Here is a 20,549-nt window from a genome sequence, read left to right on the forward strand (position 1 = left end):
ATAACAGTTTCCCTCACACCAAGTGGCCTAATTAGTGCCACTAATTAGTGTTCCCAGGGAACAGGTGAGGCACAGAGTTCTGTCCGAAGCTCTGCTGTGGAAGCATCATGAATTAAAAAAAAAAAAAAAGAAAGAAAGAAAGAAAGAAAGAAAGAAAGAAAAAGAAAATAAAACCAAGATCTCTATAGAAGTAGACAAGCCCCTTTCACAGATAAACTCCTCAAAAACGGAAACTAACAACTGGGAAAATGCCCTCCACCCCAATAGTTATCAGAAACGTGAGTTACAATCTGTGCAGTTTACGTTCAGCTCACCACACTTCAGGGGTAGCAGAAGGCATCACGGGCCTTCTGGTAGACCGCAGATCTTTCAAAACCTTTGAAAATGGCATCTCATGACTAATAACCCCATTGGGGGTAAATATCTGAAGTGCAAAGAAAAGTTAAGTGCACGCATAACCCTAGTGTAAAACTGAAATGGGGTGTGTGTGTGTGTGTGTGTGTGTGTGTGTGTGTGTGTGTGTGTGTGTATGGGGCTGGTGGAGAGGGGCACAGGTGAACATGCAGAGAGAGGAGGAAGAAGGCAAGTGGTGGGGGGTGTGCTCTGTTTTCTCCTAATTGCATCCAACAGCTAACCACTCCCAGAACAAATTAGAGCTCTGCCACCTGGACCCACTTTACCTGCCTGCCCCAGCACTGCAAGAAAATATCCACCCACTAAGGGGAATACATTTGTACAGAAGGCTGGGCTCATGCAGAGGCCCCCAATGTCAGGAAGGAGCTGGCAGTTTCTGAAAACTAAAAGGCCGGAGTGACTGCAGTCCAGCAAGGCAGGACAGGATGGCTGGAGCCAGACACAGAAGCCAGCACAGGGCTGGGGATAGGTCTCACGCAGCCAGCTAATGTTCACTGAGCATCCAGTGATATGTTTACTGAGAGCTCAATAAATTCTAGCTCTTAATAAGCACCACTCCAGGCTTTGGGGATACAGTACTATAAAGTTAAATGAATAAAATTAGCAGAGCCCTTCCAGGAAGATGCTTAGATTCTGAGACAGGAAATGGACAAATACCATACAGGCATTATCCTTTAAAAAAAAAAACCTACATACAATCTAATTATAAATTAGGCACCACAAGAGACAAGCAATAACTAATAATACAATTAGAATGGTTATATTTTACTATGATAAAACTACCAGCACCCCTACTCTTATGTTTCAGGACCATTCTTTAGGAAAAAACAAGGATTACATAAGCAGTGGTCAGCACCAGACCAATAAATGTGACAGCAGAGATGGCTAACAGGCGGGTAGCTTATACAGCACGGATATTTTGGATAATGGAATGGTTCGTGTCCTGGGTGGAATAGATCAGGAAGACACAGGACTTTATCACACTACTCCGAACAACACATAACCTAATAGTTTATGAATCATTTATATATGGCATTTCCAATTAGAAGTTTGAGATCATGGGCTACTGAAACCACAGAAAGTAAAACACCAGAGAAGGGGTACCACTATAATATTAGGGTGCATGAAATGAAGAAAGGATAAAGGAAGGAAAGTGGGGTGATGGCCTGAAGAGATGAAATCTGAACAAAGATTGGAGGGAGCTGAAAAATAAACCATCCAATAGAATGATTCAAAGGGAAATACACCTGAGGCAGGGGACTGCTCAGTGAGTCTCAGGAACAGCAGAAAGGCCAGATGGTATAACCACCAGAGTCTTTGCTACATGTGTTGAAGGCCCACCTGAGCCATGATCTAGGTGAGTGACAGTCTCAGTTGGGGGAAGATGGTTTGGCCGAGAGAAGGGAACAGATATGACACACAATTCTCACAGTTTCAACGTCCATGTGAATGAACGAGCCTGCAGCAAGACTGAGCAGCCCCATTGCTGTATTATGGACTTGGGAAGCTATCATTTCCAAAGGCAGGGGAACTTGACTTAGCTAGAATGTCATTTCTGCTCAGTTGTATCTCCATGCACAAGTTGTATTTGGGGTGGCACTTTAAAAAAAAAGTAAGACAGTGTCAGTAAGCCTGGAACATCACCCCCAACATGTCTTGCTCAATTACCCTCCAGACGCTTATGTCCAAATCTCATTAGGCTGAGGTTCTGGGTCAGCCAATTCCTAAGAGGATATTAAAGCATGCACAGCCTCCTCTTACCCCCTCATGCAGACCCTACAAAGAGAGCCCTTGACTCAACTAATAGATCTGTCATTGTTTATCAGAGCAACGTCAAATTGAGATACTGTAAAGCCATGGACCAGGAACTTAGAGGTTCCTGCTAGAGAAAGATCAAATATAAGTAGACTATCACATCATCTTTGGGGGTCCCAGAGTCAACTAAGAAAGAAATAAAGGAAGGGCAGAGAGCCAGGTCAGGCACCTGAGCAGACCTGGGAGTCCCACGCAGGAAGACACATCCCCACCCAAGCGAACTCATCCCCATAAGTCAGTGGAAAAGACACATATGAAAAAGGCACTAGAAGAAAAGCTGGTGGCCAAAGGGGACACTGCTCTCCAATTTTCCAGAAACAGGCACATGGATTTAATTACTCGGGGTAATTGGTTAAGAAAAACTAAAGTCTGAAAAGAAGCCATCTTTGTTTTCTTCTGAAGTACACACAGCACTATCTCACCAATGTCTGAAGGAGACGGGTTTCACATAAAATTCCAGAGGACAGCAGGGAGAGACAGTGCAGAAAGGGGTATGAGTCCACACACAGCTCATGGCTAGGGACGAAGCCTTTGTGCACCTCAGGTCATGCTGTTGAAGACATCGGCATTTTAAAATGAGTAGGCCATATAAACTTTATCACAACTTTTTAATAGGGTGAAAGTTACTCCAATGGCACTAGTCATAGTAGGCAAAAGGGATGATCAAAACTGAAATAATAAACTGCTAGGAAAAAAATAAGAATACCACCCCACATTTCAGTATCTATAGGATGAAGCCTAAATGTTCTCAGGGGGGGAAAAATCAACTTAACTGTATTTATTAAGAAGTAAGAATCAATGACCACTTCCCCTTGATGGGGAGACATGGTAGCACTTTCATGAGAAAGAATAGGAAGGCTACCAAGATGAGACTTGATAGGCTGTGGCCATATGGTGGGGGAGGAGGTCCCCTTCTGTCAGAGACCTAAGGGATGGGAACAGGATGAAATGGGGGGCGGGCAGGGAGGAATGGGAAGAGACAAGCAAGGGAATAAAAATTTAAATGAAATCTGAATAAATTAATAATAAAAAAAAAGAAGAGTCAAATTGAAATAGATACAGCTCAAGAGTTACAAAAAGAAATGAAACTTCTAAAATTAGAAAGTATTAACTAAAACTAGACTCAATCAGGCTAGTTGGGGTGGTGTGGGATTGGAATTAGAAAACAGAGGCAGGAGGATCAAAAGGTCAAGGCCAACCTGAGCAGCAGCATAGTTGTGTTGATTTGGATGAGAATGGCCCCCAAAGGCTCATAAAGTTTGAATACTTGAACCCAGTGGGTGGAGGTGTGGCCTTGCTAGAGGAGGAGGCGTGTCCCTGGGGATTGACTTTTCCATTTCAAAAGATTTGTGCCATACCCAGCCATCTGTCTTTGCCTCTTGCTTGGAATTAAGATGTGGGTCCTCAGCTATTCCTGCTGCCACCATCGTGGACTCTGACCCACGGAACTGCAGCCCAATTCTACACTTTCTCTCATAGGCTGCCTTCATCAGTGGTGTTTTGTTACAAGCAGTAGAAACATGACTAAGACAGAAGACAATTTAAAACCAGCCTGGGCCACAAAGGGAGACAATGTCTCAAAAAAAAAAAAAAAAAAAAAAAAAAAGCCTGAATAAAAGGTGTTAACTTTTCATTTAAAAGTTATCTGTGTCACTGGGGTTGTTAGGGTCAGAGCTGAGGCCCTGGCAGCCCCAACAAGCTCAGCATAGCCACTCATCCTCAGCACTCCAACTAAACAGACAAATAATAGCAAAAAGGCAGAGAAAGATTTATTCAGTGTGACCATATGGGAAAGAAGGGAAAGAAAGAGGTTCAGTGACCGCCCCACCCCCCACCCCAAAGTACAGCTTTGGGTCGTGACATGAGATTTGGTTTTAAACAGAGGGCAGGACATATGCATAACTGATCAGTCCTGGTCAAGGTGTGGTTCTGCCCAACATTGACCCTTCTCTGTCTGCCCCGGGCTCTACTGCAAGGTACCATACAAGTTACCAGGAAGTGTGCATCTTTTCCTAGGAGACAAATTCCTCCTCTGAAGACGCCAGGCTTCAGCCTTTTCCTTCTCCCAGCTTGAGACTCCTGGGGAAATTCCAGTTTCTTTGGGTCCATTGTTTCAATGGTTTGATGGCCAAGGAGAGAGGCACAAGGTTTTTCTAGTATCTTCCTGCCCACAGGATGGTTACACTCCAGGAACCAGCAAAGGCCAGCTATAAAGGCCAGCTGATCCTGCTGAACAGCAAAGACACCGCAACCTACATAGAGCAGTTTCCCTGTCTGTCTCCAGGTTTGAAAGGACAGACGCCATGTGCTGTGGAGATAGATGGCTTAGCAGAAGGGTGGAGACCCGAGTTCAGACCCCCTGCATGCAGGTAAGAGCCAGACACTGCAGGCATCCCTGACTCCAACACCAGAGAGGCAGAGACAGGTTCTCCTGAGGGCTCACCGGCCAGGCAGTCTAGCCCAAATAGCAAGCTCTAGGTTCAGTTTGAGAGTCTGTTTCAGAAAATTAGGTGAAATACAGAGGAGGACTCCCAATATGGACCTCTGGCCTCCACACGTATACTCACAAGATATGAACACACACACACACACACACACACACACACACACACACACACACCCTTCCTGCCACCAGCCTGCTCTGCACTATGCTGCAGAGTCCTCAATGACTCTAATTTGTAAATGGGGTTATCTTCTGGGGGTTAGAACTTCTATATATGAATTGTGGTCCAGTAGGTTGTTCAGCCTATGACCACCGAGTTTGCTGACAAGCTGTTTTCTGCCTTTTTATTTATAATAAAAGTACAGTTGTTATGTGTTATGACTAAATACCACAGTGGAAGGGCACTGGCCTAACATGTATGAGGAAAGCCCTAGGTTCTATTACACACACACACACACACACACACACACACACACACACAAATCAAATATAAAGCCTTAATATAGGCCAGTAATTTGGATGTCTGAGGAAAAAAATGAACTACAAGTATGGAACTCTAAACTGAAGTGTTTTCGCTTTTGTTATACTTCAAAGAAATCAAAACAAAGAAGCCTAAAATTATAAAGGATGCACTGTGAGCCTGATTTATATCAGAAACGCTAATTTTGGAACTTCAATTAACTCATAATAAAAGCACAATTTAAGTCTTGGCCATACATCAAAAGATTGGCCAATGAGTGTTTTACATTCCTTGATTAAAAGGAGCTTTTTTTTTTTTTTTTAACTGTAGGAAACACTATAATAAGAACTCGCATGGAGAGATGCCTCCGATGGGTGAAAATTTCAAGTCACAAATTTCCCCGAGTATCACACCCTTCCTCAAAAGTTGAAACGTATTACGAGAACAAGTGCAATTAACAAGCTTGGGCTCACCATAGAAGGAGCGTCTGAAAAAGACACGAGCAAACATTAGTTGACTTTTGCCTTGAATCTATGTAAACATCTATAATTTGTTTTGCCTCAAATGTGAGCCGTGCTCTGACCTCTGTAGATACAGTCGAGCCGCCTTATCCACAGACTCTGCATTGCTGTATTTAATCAGCTGTGGATCAAATGATAACAGAATAGAATTCATTTCAAAATAAAAGGAGGGGCAAAGGCTTGAAAGGGCAGCCCAAGGAGTGTGTTGTTGGAAAGGGGCGAGTCTCCTTGGTTTCTTTTTCATGTGTATTGAGGCATATGTGTGTGTGTGTGCAACACGTGCACATGTGGAAGCCAGCGGCCATTTTCTGCTATCTTTTCTGGCTTGCTTTGCTCTTCATTCTTTTGAGACTGGGTCTCTCTCAGTGAATCTGAGGCTCATTGATTTGGCGGGTTTCCCCCACATCTCCAGTGCTCGGGTTACAAACAAGTGCCTAGTTTTCAGCTGAGTTCTGAGGATCTGAACTCAAGTCCTCCTGCTTGCACAGCAGGCATGTCACCTAATGAGCCATCCTCTGAGTCCTCAGTGATTTTTAAAAAGACTCAGAAGAATGGGGTGGGGTGGGGTGGTAACCAGCTTGTGAGCCTTTTGGAAAGCAGGTAACTAACTCAGCCCGTGCGCTCGGCCAGACAGCACCAGGCTCACACCAGGAAAGAAGGCTTTGCAGAGCTGGAATGTGAGTGCCGGGAATCAGACAAACCAGGTTACAATCTGGTTCACTTTCTAAGAATAGAACTGGAGCTTAGCATCTCTTAGCTGCACAGGGTTATGTAGAGAACAGAGGAAGAATGGAAACAGTGTAGCAAATGGGGACCCTTAAAGTGACATATCTTTGTCCCAACCCTAAAGCCTGCAAGTGTGATTTGTGGAACTTTGAGTTAAGCATCCCGAGATGAATGCATCCTAGGATAGCAGGGGGGGTGCCCTATAGAGAGGAGAGTGACCCCACACAGGCCAAGGGACACTTAGCACCATTAGACTGGAGGAAGCAGGAGCATTCTCCCTTCTGGCCTTAGGAGGGACCGAAGCACCGAAGCTGTGCTTATGCCTTGATTTTAGACTTTTGGCTTCTGGTTGTGATAGACTTTTTCTAGCGATGGTGTTAAGTGTCCCAGAATGTGACCATTTGTTACTGTCACCCTGCAAAGCTCATATTGGAGGATCACATAACTGCTTCTCTTGTTTCTGGGATTCCCCTAAACTTGTGATTAGCCAATACAAATTATAAACATTCTTACGCTTTTTGATAAACAAATAAATACCAATGAGTGTTACTCTCACATGTTGCTCTAAATGTTTATAATTATTTACTTAATACTTACATACTGTGACCCTCCTCCTACCCCCCAGGTAGATCCTGTGGTCGACTGTCATCTTCCAGACTAAATAACTTAGTCACCATCACAGAGCTAGTAACGCTAGGAGGCTGATCCAGCACACAGGTCTTTACCATCACTCAGAGCATCACCAGAGCACTTTGCCATCACTAGACCCCTGGACACAGAGTGGAGTTCTGACCTCTCTGTGCATGTTCATCCTGCTGGGCAGCCCTGACCTGGTACTGCCCTATGCACACCACACTTTCCTCCAGGGGCTCTAGGCCATTTCCCTGCCAGGCTGGCTTCATCCTGCAGCTGCTGAGGGGCCTCCCATGTTTACACACACACACACTAATCTGCTTCCTACAGGGGCTAGAGGAAAGTCCTGAGGCATTCCAGGACAGGGCCCCACAAAGCAGGAAGCGCCGCTTCTAGAGTCTTTTGAAGGGCTTTTCCTGCTGTTTGCTACTTGCAAGGACAGGGTCACCTATCAACCAGAGAGGCCCTGTGCACAAGGAAACAAGCAATCGGTGGCAGTTTGAAGGCACAGACACAGTAGAACTGACGGCCTTGTCATACCCTGACACACCCATTGCCCATCCAAGACAGACACGCACATATGCACACACACTAGGGACCATGCAAGTACAGCTTGAGTGAAACATCGTTATCAACAGAGGCATCGGTCAGAGGTCAATGAAGACTGGCAAGGTAGCCTTGCAGGCAAAAGCACTTGCCGCCAGACCTGACAAGCTGTGTTCGATTCCCCAGAACCCATGTGGTGGAACCAGAAGAGCAACACCTGCAAGCTGTCCTCTGATCTCCATACGTGAGTTCTGGAAGGAACGCATGTGTAGGCAACACACACACACACACACACACACACACACACACACGTAAATGTAAAAAAGAAAATCTCTCTCAGTGTGGTCTTTGGGCTGTCAGTACAAGGGACGTTGCTTTTTGACTCTCACTCTCCTCGTGAGCCTCAAAGGCTGCAGCAAGCTACTTGGCTAGCTGCAGGCCCTGGGCAATAATTGATCGGTGCTCTGTCCTCAACTTCCGCTTCTGTAGAATGAGACGCTACGAGGACCCGAGTTCAGACTAGCCAACCTGTCTAATCCTGTAAGGTTGCTGGAAAGAAAGGAGGAAGAGGAGGTACAGGCCGCCCAGCATAGGCACTGACACCAAGAGGAAGGAACAAGGCACATCAGTTGTTTTGCCGCGGTGACCTTACTTTTGTCGACGCCCAGTGCCAGCTTGAGTCACATGATCTGTAGAGGACAATGACTACTTTGTGTGAATTAGGTGAGAACACACAGGTTCTGTTATCTAGTGGTACCTAGATGCTAGTACAGGCACACCTGTTGGGCTATTCACCTGGCCAGCAACTTTCCTGCAGCCACCTCTCTCTGCTTCTGCAGTTGTGGTGGCACCAATGGTTCACAGCAGCCAGGCCCACTTAGTGCCACCCTGGCCATGGTTATTGAGAGGATCTGACCTTGATTGGCTTCCTTGGGGGTTTAGAATTAAAGGGATGGAAGAAAAAGAGCTGCCGGCCTCTCTCCAGGAAGCTAATCTGAAACCTGTGACATGGGCAAATAAATTCTATACAACGAAGACCATAGGAGTTGAGTGTGGCAGCAAAAAAGCCGGTCTGGAAGGAGGCAGGAGATGCTAAGGTCTCCAGTTCTGATGGGAGGAAGAGGGAATCTCACTGGACAGCAAGGCCATTGCAAGCCTCACTGAGCGCAGTGCCACAACCCTCCATCCTGCTGTCCAACTCTCTCGGTCACCTCACCCAACTCCATAGGAACCCAACCTCATTCACCCTCATGCCCCAGGTCTACTTCCTAGCCAATGCCATGCCCAAATGCAACAAATCCCAGGGGCAAATCAGGTTAGTCTGGAAATAGGTCAACCATTCTAAAATCTAATTAAGGAATATGCTAAAGCAGGGTGAACACTTATTACAATATTTTATAAAGCTAAAAGCAGACATGTCTTTTGTTTGTTTGTTTGCTTTTTGTTTTGTTTATGGCTTTGCTTTGTTTACATCCCCAGAATGGCTCTGAGTCTTACCTTAGAGCAAATTAATTGTTGCCACATAAAATTGGAAGAGGCGATTTAACACTCACAGTACACAGTCTGCAATGTCCACTTTTTACATGCAAAGGCTATCACTTTTCATATCGACTCGTGGTTATTTTCATGCTTTTGTTTTTTAAAATTCTAGCTGTTGTTCTTTTCGTCTTTTTGGTTGTTGTTTTTTGTTGTAAAACCTAACCCATGGTTACTTTAAGAGCACTACATTAAAGTAAAAGGAAAAAGAAATTACCCACAGGAAGCCAAAGATTACCAGAAAAATAACTAGTCCCAGAGACAAAGGTCTCTCAGTTTGCCTCTTTTTTAGCAACTTGAACACGTGCTCTTTCTGACTTAGTTTCTGAACCTGTAAAGAGACATAATTATAACTGACACTCCACCTCCGCCATCACCTACCTCCAACCAAAAGTCATGAGGGATTTCAGCGAGTTAGCAGGTAGCAAAGCAAGCCTTAGGGATTGATTACTGGCCAGGACAGTAAAGAACAAAGAAGCGGAGGAAACCCAAGAGCCTGATAGATGGCGACATCCTTTCGAGGAGGGAAGACTATCCAGGGTCACAGTAAGTCCTGGATCCTGGCGCCCACTCTGCTACTGGGAGGTCTGCCAACCAGACACAGCCAGGACACCTTGGGAAGTCACAGAACTGCTTCCAACAGGGCAGTTCTGTGTAGAGTGTTCCCAAGGGAGTAGCAGCAAGGGCATTTTAATGATGCCCTTAATGTTCCCATGTCCTCTCCCTGCATCAACTTAAACACATTTGGCCAACTTTTCATCTCAGATAATAAAGCTAAAAGCCAACTGCAATTATTGACTCTTCCTGGTGCCAGTCGGGCACGGTTTTAAACATAGGCTTTACACATAACATCTCATGTAAGCCCCACAAATAAAAGCTACAGAGCAGGCTGTGATTGCAGCCAGATTCCATCTACAAGAAGAAGTAAAGATCTGAAAGTGAAAAATGTGACCTTGATCATCTCTGCAAGACATTATAAAAGCTATGACATAAACATAGGCCTTTGGACACCAAATTGCATGCCTCTCCCCCATTACTTTCCACTTCGTTATCTGTTCGTAGTTATCCCTCTAGACCGCTGTAGGAGCATCCACCTCCATGTGATCTCCCCTCCCAGTACTGACCAGACTCTTCCTCAAATCCAATTCTACTTAGACCCCGGCTCACAACACCCAACGGGGTCACCAGACAAAGCTGGGAAGTTCAACAAATGCTTCTCCAATGAATGATGTCTGTTCTTCCTTCTTTCCAGCATTGGCTCATATTGACCTTGGCCAAACTACTCCATAAATGCCCGGCCGTACCCACTGTGGGGAATCTCAAATGAATAGTCCCCCATAAACTCATATATTTGAATGCTTAATCATCAGAGAGTGGCGCTGCATGAGAAGGTTTAGGAGGTGTGGCTTGGTGGGGATAAGTGGGGCCTTGTTGGAGGAAGTGTGTCACTGGGGGGATGGGCTTTGAGGTTTCAAAAGCCCACGCCAGGCCCAATGGCTCTCTCTTCCTGCTGCCTATGATCCCAGATATAGAACTCACAGCTACTCCTCCAGCACCATCTCTGACTTTGTGCCCCTGTGCTTCTTGCCGTGGTCATAGTGGACTAAAGCTCTGGAACTGTAAGCCAGCCCCAGTGAAATGCTTTCTTTTATAATAGTTGCCTTGGTTATGGTGTGTCTTCACAGCAACAGAACACTGACTGAGACACCCACTGTCTTTGCTCCTCCCCGATTCATAAGCTGAGCTCCGATACGTTGGTGTTCGGAGATAGGGACTTTGAGGGATCACTAGGCTCAGATGGAGCATATATGTAGACCCCTCATAATGAGCTTTGTGCCTGGTTGAGAGAGAGAGAGAGAGAGATCACTGCATGTCTGATTGTCTCTATCTCTGAGCATGCACCATGGAAAGAACATGCAAGCACCCAGCAAAGAAATAGCTGCTTACAACCAGGCTGGAGGGCCTATCTGAGACCCCATATTTCAGACTTCCCAGCCCTCAGCACAGTGACTCCCAAGGTGACACACAGCTCTCCCTTCTCAATGAGCCCTAAGCTAGCATGCAGGCTCACATTCTCATTGACTCCAAGCCAGAAAGATGTTTGTGAGATAGCCACCTCAGGTTCAAGGACACAGTGTAGCATGGCTCAGGTACCCATATTCTTGATCTATTCATCCTATTCTCTTTTATCCAAGAAATAAAACTGTGTCTCACATCCCAGCTGAACAAGGACATGCCATCCCAGCCCTCTTCAGGATACAACACAAGCTTCACGCAAGAATGTCAAATGGCAAACTCAGAAAACTATTTTGGTTGGATATGAGACACATAGCAAGCAAAGAGCAAACAGGCTCCAATGGCCTTCCTCTACCATTCCTCTGTCTACAGTAAACTCTATTCAAAGACTCTATACGCTTTCAGACAGATAATACTACCTGTCTTAGGGTTTCTATTGCTGCAATGAAGCACCAAGTTGTGAAGGAAAGGGTTTATTTGGCTTCTACTTCCACTTCATAGTCCCTCACTGTGGGAAGTCAGGGGAGGAACTCAAACAGGGCAGGAACTTGGAGGCAGGAGCTGATGCTGAGGCCATAGATGGGTGCTGCTTACTGGCTTGCTCCTCACGGCCTGCGCAGCCTGCCTTTTTATAAAGCCCAGGACCAGCAGCCCAGGGATGGCACCACAATGGCCTGGGCCCTCCCCAGTCAATCACTAATTTTAAAAATGCCTTATAACCAGATCTTACTAAGGCTGTAATTTTCTCAACTGAGGCTCCCTTTTTTCAGATAACTCCAGCTGTGTCAATGTTGACATTAAAACTAGCCAGCATACCATCTAGCAACATATTATACTTGTCTCAAATTTTTCTATTTAGGCTAATAATCTAAGGCACCCCATGATTTGGTGCCTAATGTATGGGCCCCAGGTGAAAGCCATGACTACTTCATTCATGTCCTAGGCGATATAGAGCACTTAGGGACACTCACAGACCATTATGAAACCTCATAATTGGCTGGAACAATACAAAAGAAACCAGGATGAGAGAAGAAAATCAAAACCCTTGAATGTCAACTGTCAAATTCAACATTAGGTTCTGAAGACACGCTAATAATTTTCCCCTTCAAAGAGAAAACTATTATGCTTTGCTCTGTGGCTACAACTCGGGGAGCACGTCTCACTTCACTAGGACAAGCCCAAGCTACAAGGTAGGCTAACTCTCTCAGAATGTTCACGTTTACACCCTCCAGACAGCTCTTTTCTAAGCTAACCGTGTTGCCCATGGAGCTCAAACTCTTCAAATACATCCTCAGCTAGCCTGGCTTTGCATATACATTGCTTTATAAAGTACAAAGAGCCTTCCTATGAAATCCAGAGGGAGCAACATAGCACAGTGTGTGGAAAGAGATGATAGAGTTAGCTATTTGTAGGCTGTGCCTTAGACTACGCAAGGGTAGCTTCAACTCTTCTGAATTCACTGTAAGTTCATACAAAACAACTGCATTCAAAATAACCAGATTATAAGCTTTGTACACACTTTTTGTTGAAGATAATTAGGGGCTGGGAAGATGATGGCTCTGTTGGAAAGTATCTGCCACACGAGCATAAGGAGACTGGACTGCCAGCAGCCATGTACAAGACAAGTGTGATAGCATGCATGTATACAATTGGTGGAAAACAATAAAAGAAAATACCCAACATGCACACATGCACCTCCACCCATTTGCAAATGTGCATATTTGTGCATTATAACCATACACACAGATAAAAAAATCTTTTAAATGACTAGGAACAGTAAGAGTTGCCTGTTTCTACATAGTAGTTATCTGTTTCTACAGTAGCACTCATAGTAAGTCTATTAAAAAAAAAAAAAAAAAAGAACAGCTATTCCAAATAGATAATATGTAACCAACACTAACAACTAACCCCTCCTGTTTGCTCCTTTCATCACTTGAAATTCCAGCTTTCTTCTTGTATGCAGTGACAGATACAGTGTTAATTCACATCATATTCAGTGACACTAGAGTCCCAGATTGACTTATATCTTAGAATTGAAATTTAAACAGAAACCTAACAAGAGCCCTTCAGACTGCTTCAAGGTCATCTAACAGACAACAAAAATGTCTATAAACATGCATTTTACTAGAACTATAAATGTGCCTATTCTCGCTTCATTTTTACTGCTGTGATAAAGTATTCTAGGGGCAGGGCGGCGGGGTGGGGGGGAGGGCAGGGGGGAGGCAAGATGGGGCGAGAAGGGTTCATTTGGCTTGAAATCCCAGGTAATGGTCCAGCATTTGAGGGTAGTCAAGGTGGAATCTCAAGCGGCCAGTCACATGACATCACCAGCAAGAACAGGAAATCTATGCACCCAAAGCGCCTGCTGGCTTACTACTGCCTCTGCTCCCTTGACTGGCTTTCTTTGCTAGCCTACAAATAAGGGCCCCTGTCCACCTTCAGGGTGGGGCTTCCATTTCATCTCAATGAAGGCAGTCAAGACAGTTTTCCCCACAGACACGGCCTTGCCCGCAGGCCAAGCTGATCTAGGCAATCCCTCATTCTTGGTTGTGGCAAATTGGCATTTAAAACTTAACAAGCCAGGGCTGAAGAGATGGTTCAGTGGTCAAAAACAACAGCTGCTCTTGCAGATAACCCAGCACACACATGTTGGCTTACAACTATCTGTAACTCCAGTTCCAGAAGATTTGGTACCCTCCCATAGACATACACACAGGCCAAACATCAATGCACATCAAATAAAAATAAAATATTTTAAAATAATTAACCAACAAAACCCCATAATTGTAAACAAGGATGAGGCTCAGTAGATGCTCTCTGTCCTCTCACCCCCCCTCCCTCTCTCTCTTTCACACACATACACACACACACACACACACACACACACACACACACACACACACACACACATCCCTTAAAACATTAGCCAAGACCATCTAAGTCTCTCCTCATTTTATCGTCTTCTACTTCTACTTTCATCTTTTGGACCTGCCACAAATTATATGACCAATGACAGTTTAGGAGCAGTGTAAATTAAGTTCATAAAAATCCAGGGCACACTGCTGATTCTCCACATGGGCCACTGTCCTCTTCACTGGACTGTCCCTGTGATCACACACACCAGGGTACTTCCAGATTAAAGAATTACATAAAGTCAAAGAAACATCAGGGATGTCTATAGAGAACAGTAGCCCTGACCACAAAGTACCCTCTACCCATCCTTTCCTCATCCTAAACTTAGTACTGAGACAGTTAATGATGGAGGCAGGTCTGGATATGTCTGTCCTTGTTAAACTTGCTTTTGGTGGTGAGCAGAAAAGAAATTCTTAAGTGACACGACCAACACAGCTCCTGGGTAGTTATCGACCCCTCATTCCACGACAATGAACTTAAAGTTTTGCCCTAGCTTTCACTGTCCTTTGTGTGTATGCCTTGGAACACTGCATTGCCCCAGGCAGAACAAACAAGATAAACTGGTAAAGCAACCAAGCTAAAAGATTTGATTTTGTTTCTCACCCAGCTTAACCAGACACACATCTTCCTAAACTCTATATAAATATTTCCTGTTCCTGTAGAGTCAATGCTTTCGAGCCTCATACTATACAGAGCTGAATGTCTTCTGTGGGGATGCTGATGTGGTCATTAAGTTGCCAAGAGCAGCAATTCAATCCTTTCCATGGTCACCACTCACCTAGCGGGAAGTCATTTGGCTGGACCACGTTGAGGAAGATGTTCACCATTTGGTAGAGAGGCCCAACAATCCCAGCATCGAAGGTATCTTGGGTCTCATATTCTGCGATAGGCAATTCATAGTTCAAAGCCCCAGGAGGTTTTGTTGGCACAGGCTGATCTCCTGAAGCAGTATTTCCACACAGCACCAGTAGCAACAGGGCATTGAATACAACAGCCATAGCCACCCTGATCCCCCAAGCATGAGGCAGCTTCTTGACACTCAAGAGAAATGGGCTTTTCTTTTCTGGACCAGTGGGATCTTCTGCCTCCTGGCTGATGACGAGGGCAGCAGAAGAATGGTCTCCAGGGAGGTCATTCACTCAAAGTACCATCCCTGGTAGGGCAAGAAAGAGCACTGATTACTCAGAGACACCCTTGCCTGCCCCAGGAGCCCACCCCAGAAAAGGTGGTAGGGCCTAGAGTTAAATACTTAGGCCTAATTGGGTTGAGTGGAAACCAAGCACACAGCCTGCTCCAGAGCTGCAGGTAGGGACTAGCAGAAAGCTCCTTCCTGGCGGATGGAATGATTCAGAACACAGCAGTTTCCAGGGTCCAGAAACACCAGGCAGGGTTCAGGAAGCTGTTTATCCTAGGAAATGGACACTCACCGAGCACTTGCTGTAGCCCAGGTGCCATCCTACTTACTTTAAAAGAATAATCTCACTTTACAGATGAGGGACGGTATGCAGAAGGAATTTTAGCAGCCTGCACTAGTTACCAGGCAGTCACTGTAGGGCCAGAGGCAGGTGAATCTAAGTTCAAGGCCAGCCTGGTCTACAAAGTGAATTCCAGGACAGCCAGGGCTACACAGAGAAACCCTGTCTTAAAACAAAACAAAAAAAAAAAAAAAAAAAAAAAAAAAGAAAGAAAGAAAGAAAGAAAAAAGAAATAAAGAACCTCAAAGAGCCAACTTCCTAGACCATTTTTTGAATAGTAAATAAATCAGCCAACAACCTAGAATCCACACCAACATTGCGGCCTTGACTCTGAAAACACGACACACAGCTTTGCACTATACATGCCGTCATGCCATGAAACACGAGTGGGCACTGCCAAACTTGCCTCTGTTCAGATTTCAGACTGCTGCACTTTATAGAGTGCACCCAGTGTTCTCACTGACATACAAAGAGTTCTGCTCACAGAAACATGATGGATTAATTACAGAGCACAAGAAATCTGTTCCTAGTCATCATTCCGTGGCATGTTTCAAATTAGTGTATCTTTGGGTTGTACTGTGTTAAACAAACAAGCACACTCACCTTGCTGGCATGCACGATTGCTTTAAGTAAGTGGTAAATTATAGAGATGCTTTAAAATTATTGTCTATCATCAGTAAATGTTGGATTTGTATATCTGTATTTCCAGATTTTTGTTAAAAAGTTCTCTGGGGAAAGGAGTTGAAGTGTCTTGGTCTAGAACACAGGCTTTCTTTTTTTGTGTGCTAGACAGATGCTAACTTTCAGGATAAATACAAAGTTGCCCTAAAATTCACACTGGGAAGGACGGGACATGGGGACAATCAAGAACTGGGTATGTCCTAAGTCATGCTGAGAGAAGCTCAGGAAGGTGGCAGGGAAAAAAATGAAGGACAGGACTCACCTTCAGATTTAAAACAAGTGCACATTAACGTCAGACAGGAGGTAGGATTCCTTGGGCAGTCTGGACTAGGAAGTGACTTCCTGTCTAGTCTCTTCAGATATGGCTTCCTTCCGCAGCTCCCACCTTGCTCCAATTACTTCTGTACAGAGTTACAAAAGAATGACTCTGAAGTCTGCCTCCAGCAACCCAAGGCTGCCTGGTCTCCAGGTGGCTCCTGGGAGCAAGCTCCCTTACAGCCATCATGTGCCCTGTGACCCAGATGGTGGCTCCCAAGGTCTTCCTCTGTTCTCCCTTCAATTACACAGTCACAACACACACACACACACACACACACACACACACACACCCCTCAGCCAGTTCTTTGCTAAAGAGCCTCAGGGCTAGACAGATTAAAGGCTCAGGTAGTGAGAAAAGGCACTTCTTGGTAATGTGACCAAACCACAGGCATAGATAGGATCTCCTCTAGAGCTATGAATAAACAGGCTTTCAGTATCCTATCTGCAAATAGGGATAATTTGACTTCCTCCTTTCCCATTTGGATCCTCCTTGATCTTCTTTTGTTGTCTTATTGCTCTGGCTAGAACTTCAAGAACTATACTGAAGAGATATGGTGAAAGTGTACAGCCTTGTCTGGTCCCTGATTTTAGAGGAATTTCCTTGAGTTTCTCTACTGCTGGCGAGGATGTGGAGAAAGGGGAACACTCATTCATTGCTGGTGGGAGTGCAAGCTTGTACAACCACTTTGGAAATCAATCTGGCACTTTCTCAGAAAACTGGGAATAGGGCTACCTCAAGACCCAGCTATTCCACTCCTTGGAATATACCCAAAAGATGCTCCACCACACAAGGCCATTTGCTCAACCATGTTCACAGCAGCCTTATTCATAATAGCCAGAACCTGGAAACAACCTAGATGTCCCCCAGCCGAAGAATGGATAAAGAAACTGTGGTACATTTACACTATGGAATACTACTCAGCTATTAAAAACAAGGAAATCCTGAGATTTGCAGGCAAATGGATGGCACTGGAAATGATCATCCTGAGTGAGTTAACCCACATCCAGAAAGATACATATGGCATATACTCTTATAATTGGACACTAGCACAATAGAGATGTCCCCAGAAACTTTTCACTTAGCCAGAGATTGGAATAGAGGCTGAGACTTCTTATTGGGACTCTAGGCGAGGGAAGTAAGGAAGAATAGAGAAATAGAAGGATCCAGAGGGTCCTAGAAACCTACAAGAAGACCATTAAGGCTGGCGCATCTGGACCCAGTAGGGTCAGCTCAAATTACTGTACCAACCAAGGACAATGCATGCAGTAAACCTAGAACCCCTATCCAGATCTAGCCAAATGGACAGCACATTCTCCACAGTTGTGTAGAGAGGAGGGACTGACTTGGACATGAACTCTGGTGCCCCTATTTGACCACTTCCCCTTGGTAGGTAGACCTGGTGAGGAAGAGTAAGCAGGCTACCAGGAAGAGACCTGATAGGCTGTGATCTTATAGATATAAGGGAGGGGAATAGGATGGAGGAAGGAGAGAGGGGGAATGGGAAGATACAAGTGAGGGGACAACAATTGAGATGTAATATGAATAAATTACTTAAATAAAAAAATTTTAAAAAATAAAATAAAACAAGCTTCCAGGCGCCCTCTGTGGAACCAAACAGAGGAAACCCCAAAGGAAAGAGACACCTTTGCTCACAGGGCAGAGATGGAGGCAGTCAAGTGGGAGCCAATGTACACATTTCTTTACATTCCCCTGCAGAAAGGGCAGGTCCCTCTCCAATACTAAAATTTAAGAAAATATCAAAGTTCTCAAGAGTTAGGAAGCAGGCAGTTAATGAAACAAATTAAAAAGAAAGATTTTTTTTTTCTCCTCAGCTTTAGTAGATAGGAAAACCCCAGGCAGAGGCCGATCTCTAAGGCCAGCCTGGTCTGCAAATAGAGGATATCCAGGGTTACACAGAGAAACCGTGTCTCAAAAAGCAATAATAACAACAACAACAACAAAATGTGGGGGGAGCTTTTAGGACCCATTCATGTGCCAAGAGCTGCTACTAAGAGCAGCTCAAAGAGCACAAAATGACCTACATCTCCTTAAAACATTCTTGTGGTCTGAAGAGATGGCTCAGCAGTTAGGAGCACCTGTTGACTTGTTGGTATTGCAGAAGGCCTGGGTTCAGTTCCCAGCACCCACATGGTGGCTCACAGCCACGCCAAATTCCACTTCCATGTGATGCTGTGTCTTTAGGCCTCCACAGGCACCAGGCACAAACATGGTGTATACACATAAAATAAATACTTTTTAATTAAGAAAAATGGGTGTTGATTTAAAATACCAATGGCCAAACCTAACTACTTGGAGGGGGTTTATTAAAATTCAGTTTAAGCTTATTTATTTATTGTGGGGCAGGGTGATATGAACCGTGGAACCTAAGTTAGAGAACAACTTTCGGGAGTTTCTGGGGTTGGTTCTCTCCTCCTACTGTGGGTTCTGGGATTGAGATCATAGCTTTGACAAATATTTGCTTTCCTCCACATTGAACCACCTTGCCGACCCTAATAGCATCTTAACCAGCATCCCTGAAGGTAGCAAAAGGTTGGAACACTATTCTTAGTGTTTGAGACAGGGTCTCTCTGTGTAGCCTTGGTTGTCTCAGACTCACTCTATAGACCAGGCTGGCCTCGAACTCACAGTGATCTGCCTGCCTCTGCCTCCCAAATGCTGGGATTAAAGACGTGTGCCACCACATGAAATGCTATTCTTAGAACACCTTGCTACCCTATTCCTGCCACTTTTCAAGAATAATACAGGCCTCTGGATACACCCTTTTCCCGTTGCTTTGGCGTGATCTGTGTCCCCAGATGCAGTGGGAATTTCACGGGATATTGACTCCTCCGGGTATCCCCAGGGCCTGGTACACAGGAGATACCCACTACAGGATTGCTGAAATAAGACATGGCGAAGGCTAGCACAAGGTCGTCATCTTTACCTCTTCCAATGCTGAGTCAAGCATCTTCCTGTTGGCAGTCTTACACCACTGGGAAGGACAGATCCTAGCCTACCTCTAGGACTGCTTGTGGCTACTTCCTCCAAATCAGGCAGCAAGCTATCTCTTCACTTTCACCCAAGATGGGACTAATGAACCGCCATTCAGAGTGGGAACAGGCACCAGGCACAACCACGGTGTATATACGTATATACAAGCGCTGGAATCTGCTTTCTCCAGGTCAGTCCCCTTAAACCGCTAATAGTTGGCAAAGTCTGCCTGGTCGTTTTCTTGGATAATGGGGCACATTGTTGGTTTCCACCCTAAATGCACTATATTCAAAGGGGGAAAGGAGCCCACTAAAGTTAAAAAAATACCTTACATGATTCTGTGACTGAAGTCTGGACAGCTACATTTCCTCAACCACTGCTTTTAAAAGAAAACAGGGTGACCCACTAGCTTCATTTTCATTTGATGAGAAGTGCTCACTTTTTTCTTTTTTCTTTTTCTTTTCTTTTCTTTTTTTTCTTTTTCTTTTCTTTTCTTTTTTTTTTTTTTTTAAATGAGGGGCCCTGTGGTAGATGTAAGCTTCTGTCTTCTGGGCTGCTGCTTTGGGGGGAAGGGACATTTGACTTCAGAGCCCACCTTTATGAGTCCTGTGGGGAGCAGCCCTTCCTCTCATTGTGAGGCCAGCAGGGGTGCCCCAAATAGATCCTGGGAGTGGGCCAGTCTAAGCTGGTCAGGTCCCTTCTCTTGGGCCTGAGCCTGGAACATATACAAAGCTGAGTGGTTTCCAATTCATTCTAGAAACAAAGATGGCAGTACAACAGCCATACCGAAGATCTGCCATGCCCACTACAGTTATATATCAATGAAGGGGCCTGTCAACTGTCTTGTGTTGCTAAGACTGGCTATCCAACTCTCCTGCCACTTCCTCTAAGTCACTGTCCCCCCTCCCCCCAACATCTGCTTGTTACATTCATGCTGGCTTAGTATCATTTGTAACAACATTTCCTGGTCATTAAAAACCAGGAGGTGGTCCTTGACCCCTGGAAAGACCTAGTTCTCTTAATTTGTAAACAAAATCAACCATACGTTAAATGTTTTTAT

General features: G+C 44.9%; 1 protein-coding gene across 1 annotated transcript in view; it reads right to left on the reverse strand.

Annotated features, from left to right (window-relative positions):
* Prom1 (prominin 1) overlaps positions 1–15,196 on the reverse strand; it is an 88,415-nt gene extending 73,219 nt beyond the window's left edge. Inside the window, exon 1 of the mRNA XM_051164890.1 lies at positions 14,802–15,196. Coding sequence (XP_051020847.1) covers positions 14,802–15,021 — 220 coding nt within the window. The 5' untranslated portion in view covers positions 15,022–15,196. The remainder of the gene's footprint in view (positions 1–14,801) is intronic.
* Between the last annotated feature and the right edge of the window lie 5,353 nt (positions 15,197–20,549).

Source organism: Acomys russatus, chromosome 22 (genome assembly GCF_903995435.1).
Source record: "Acomys russatus chromosome 22, mAcoRus1.1, whole genome shotgun sequence".
In the NCBI taxonomy this organism is placed as follows: Eukaryota; Metazoa; Chordata; class Mammalia; order Rodentia; family Muridae; genus Acomys; species Acomys russatus.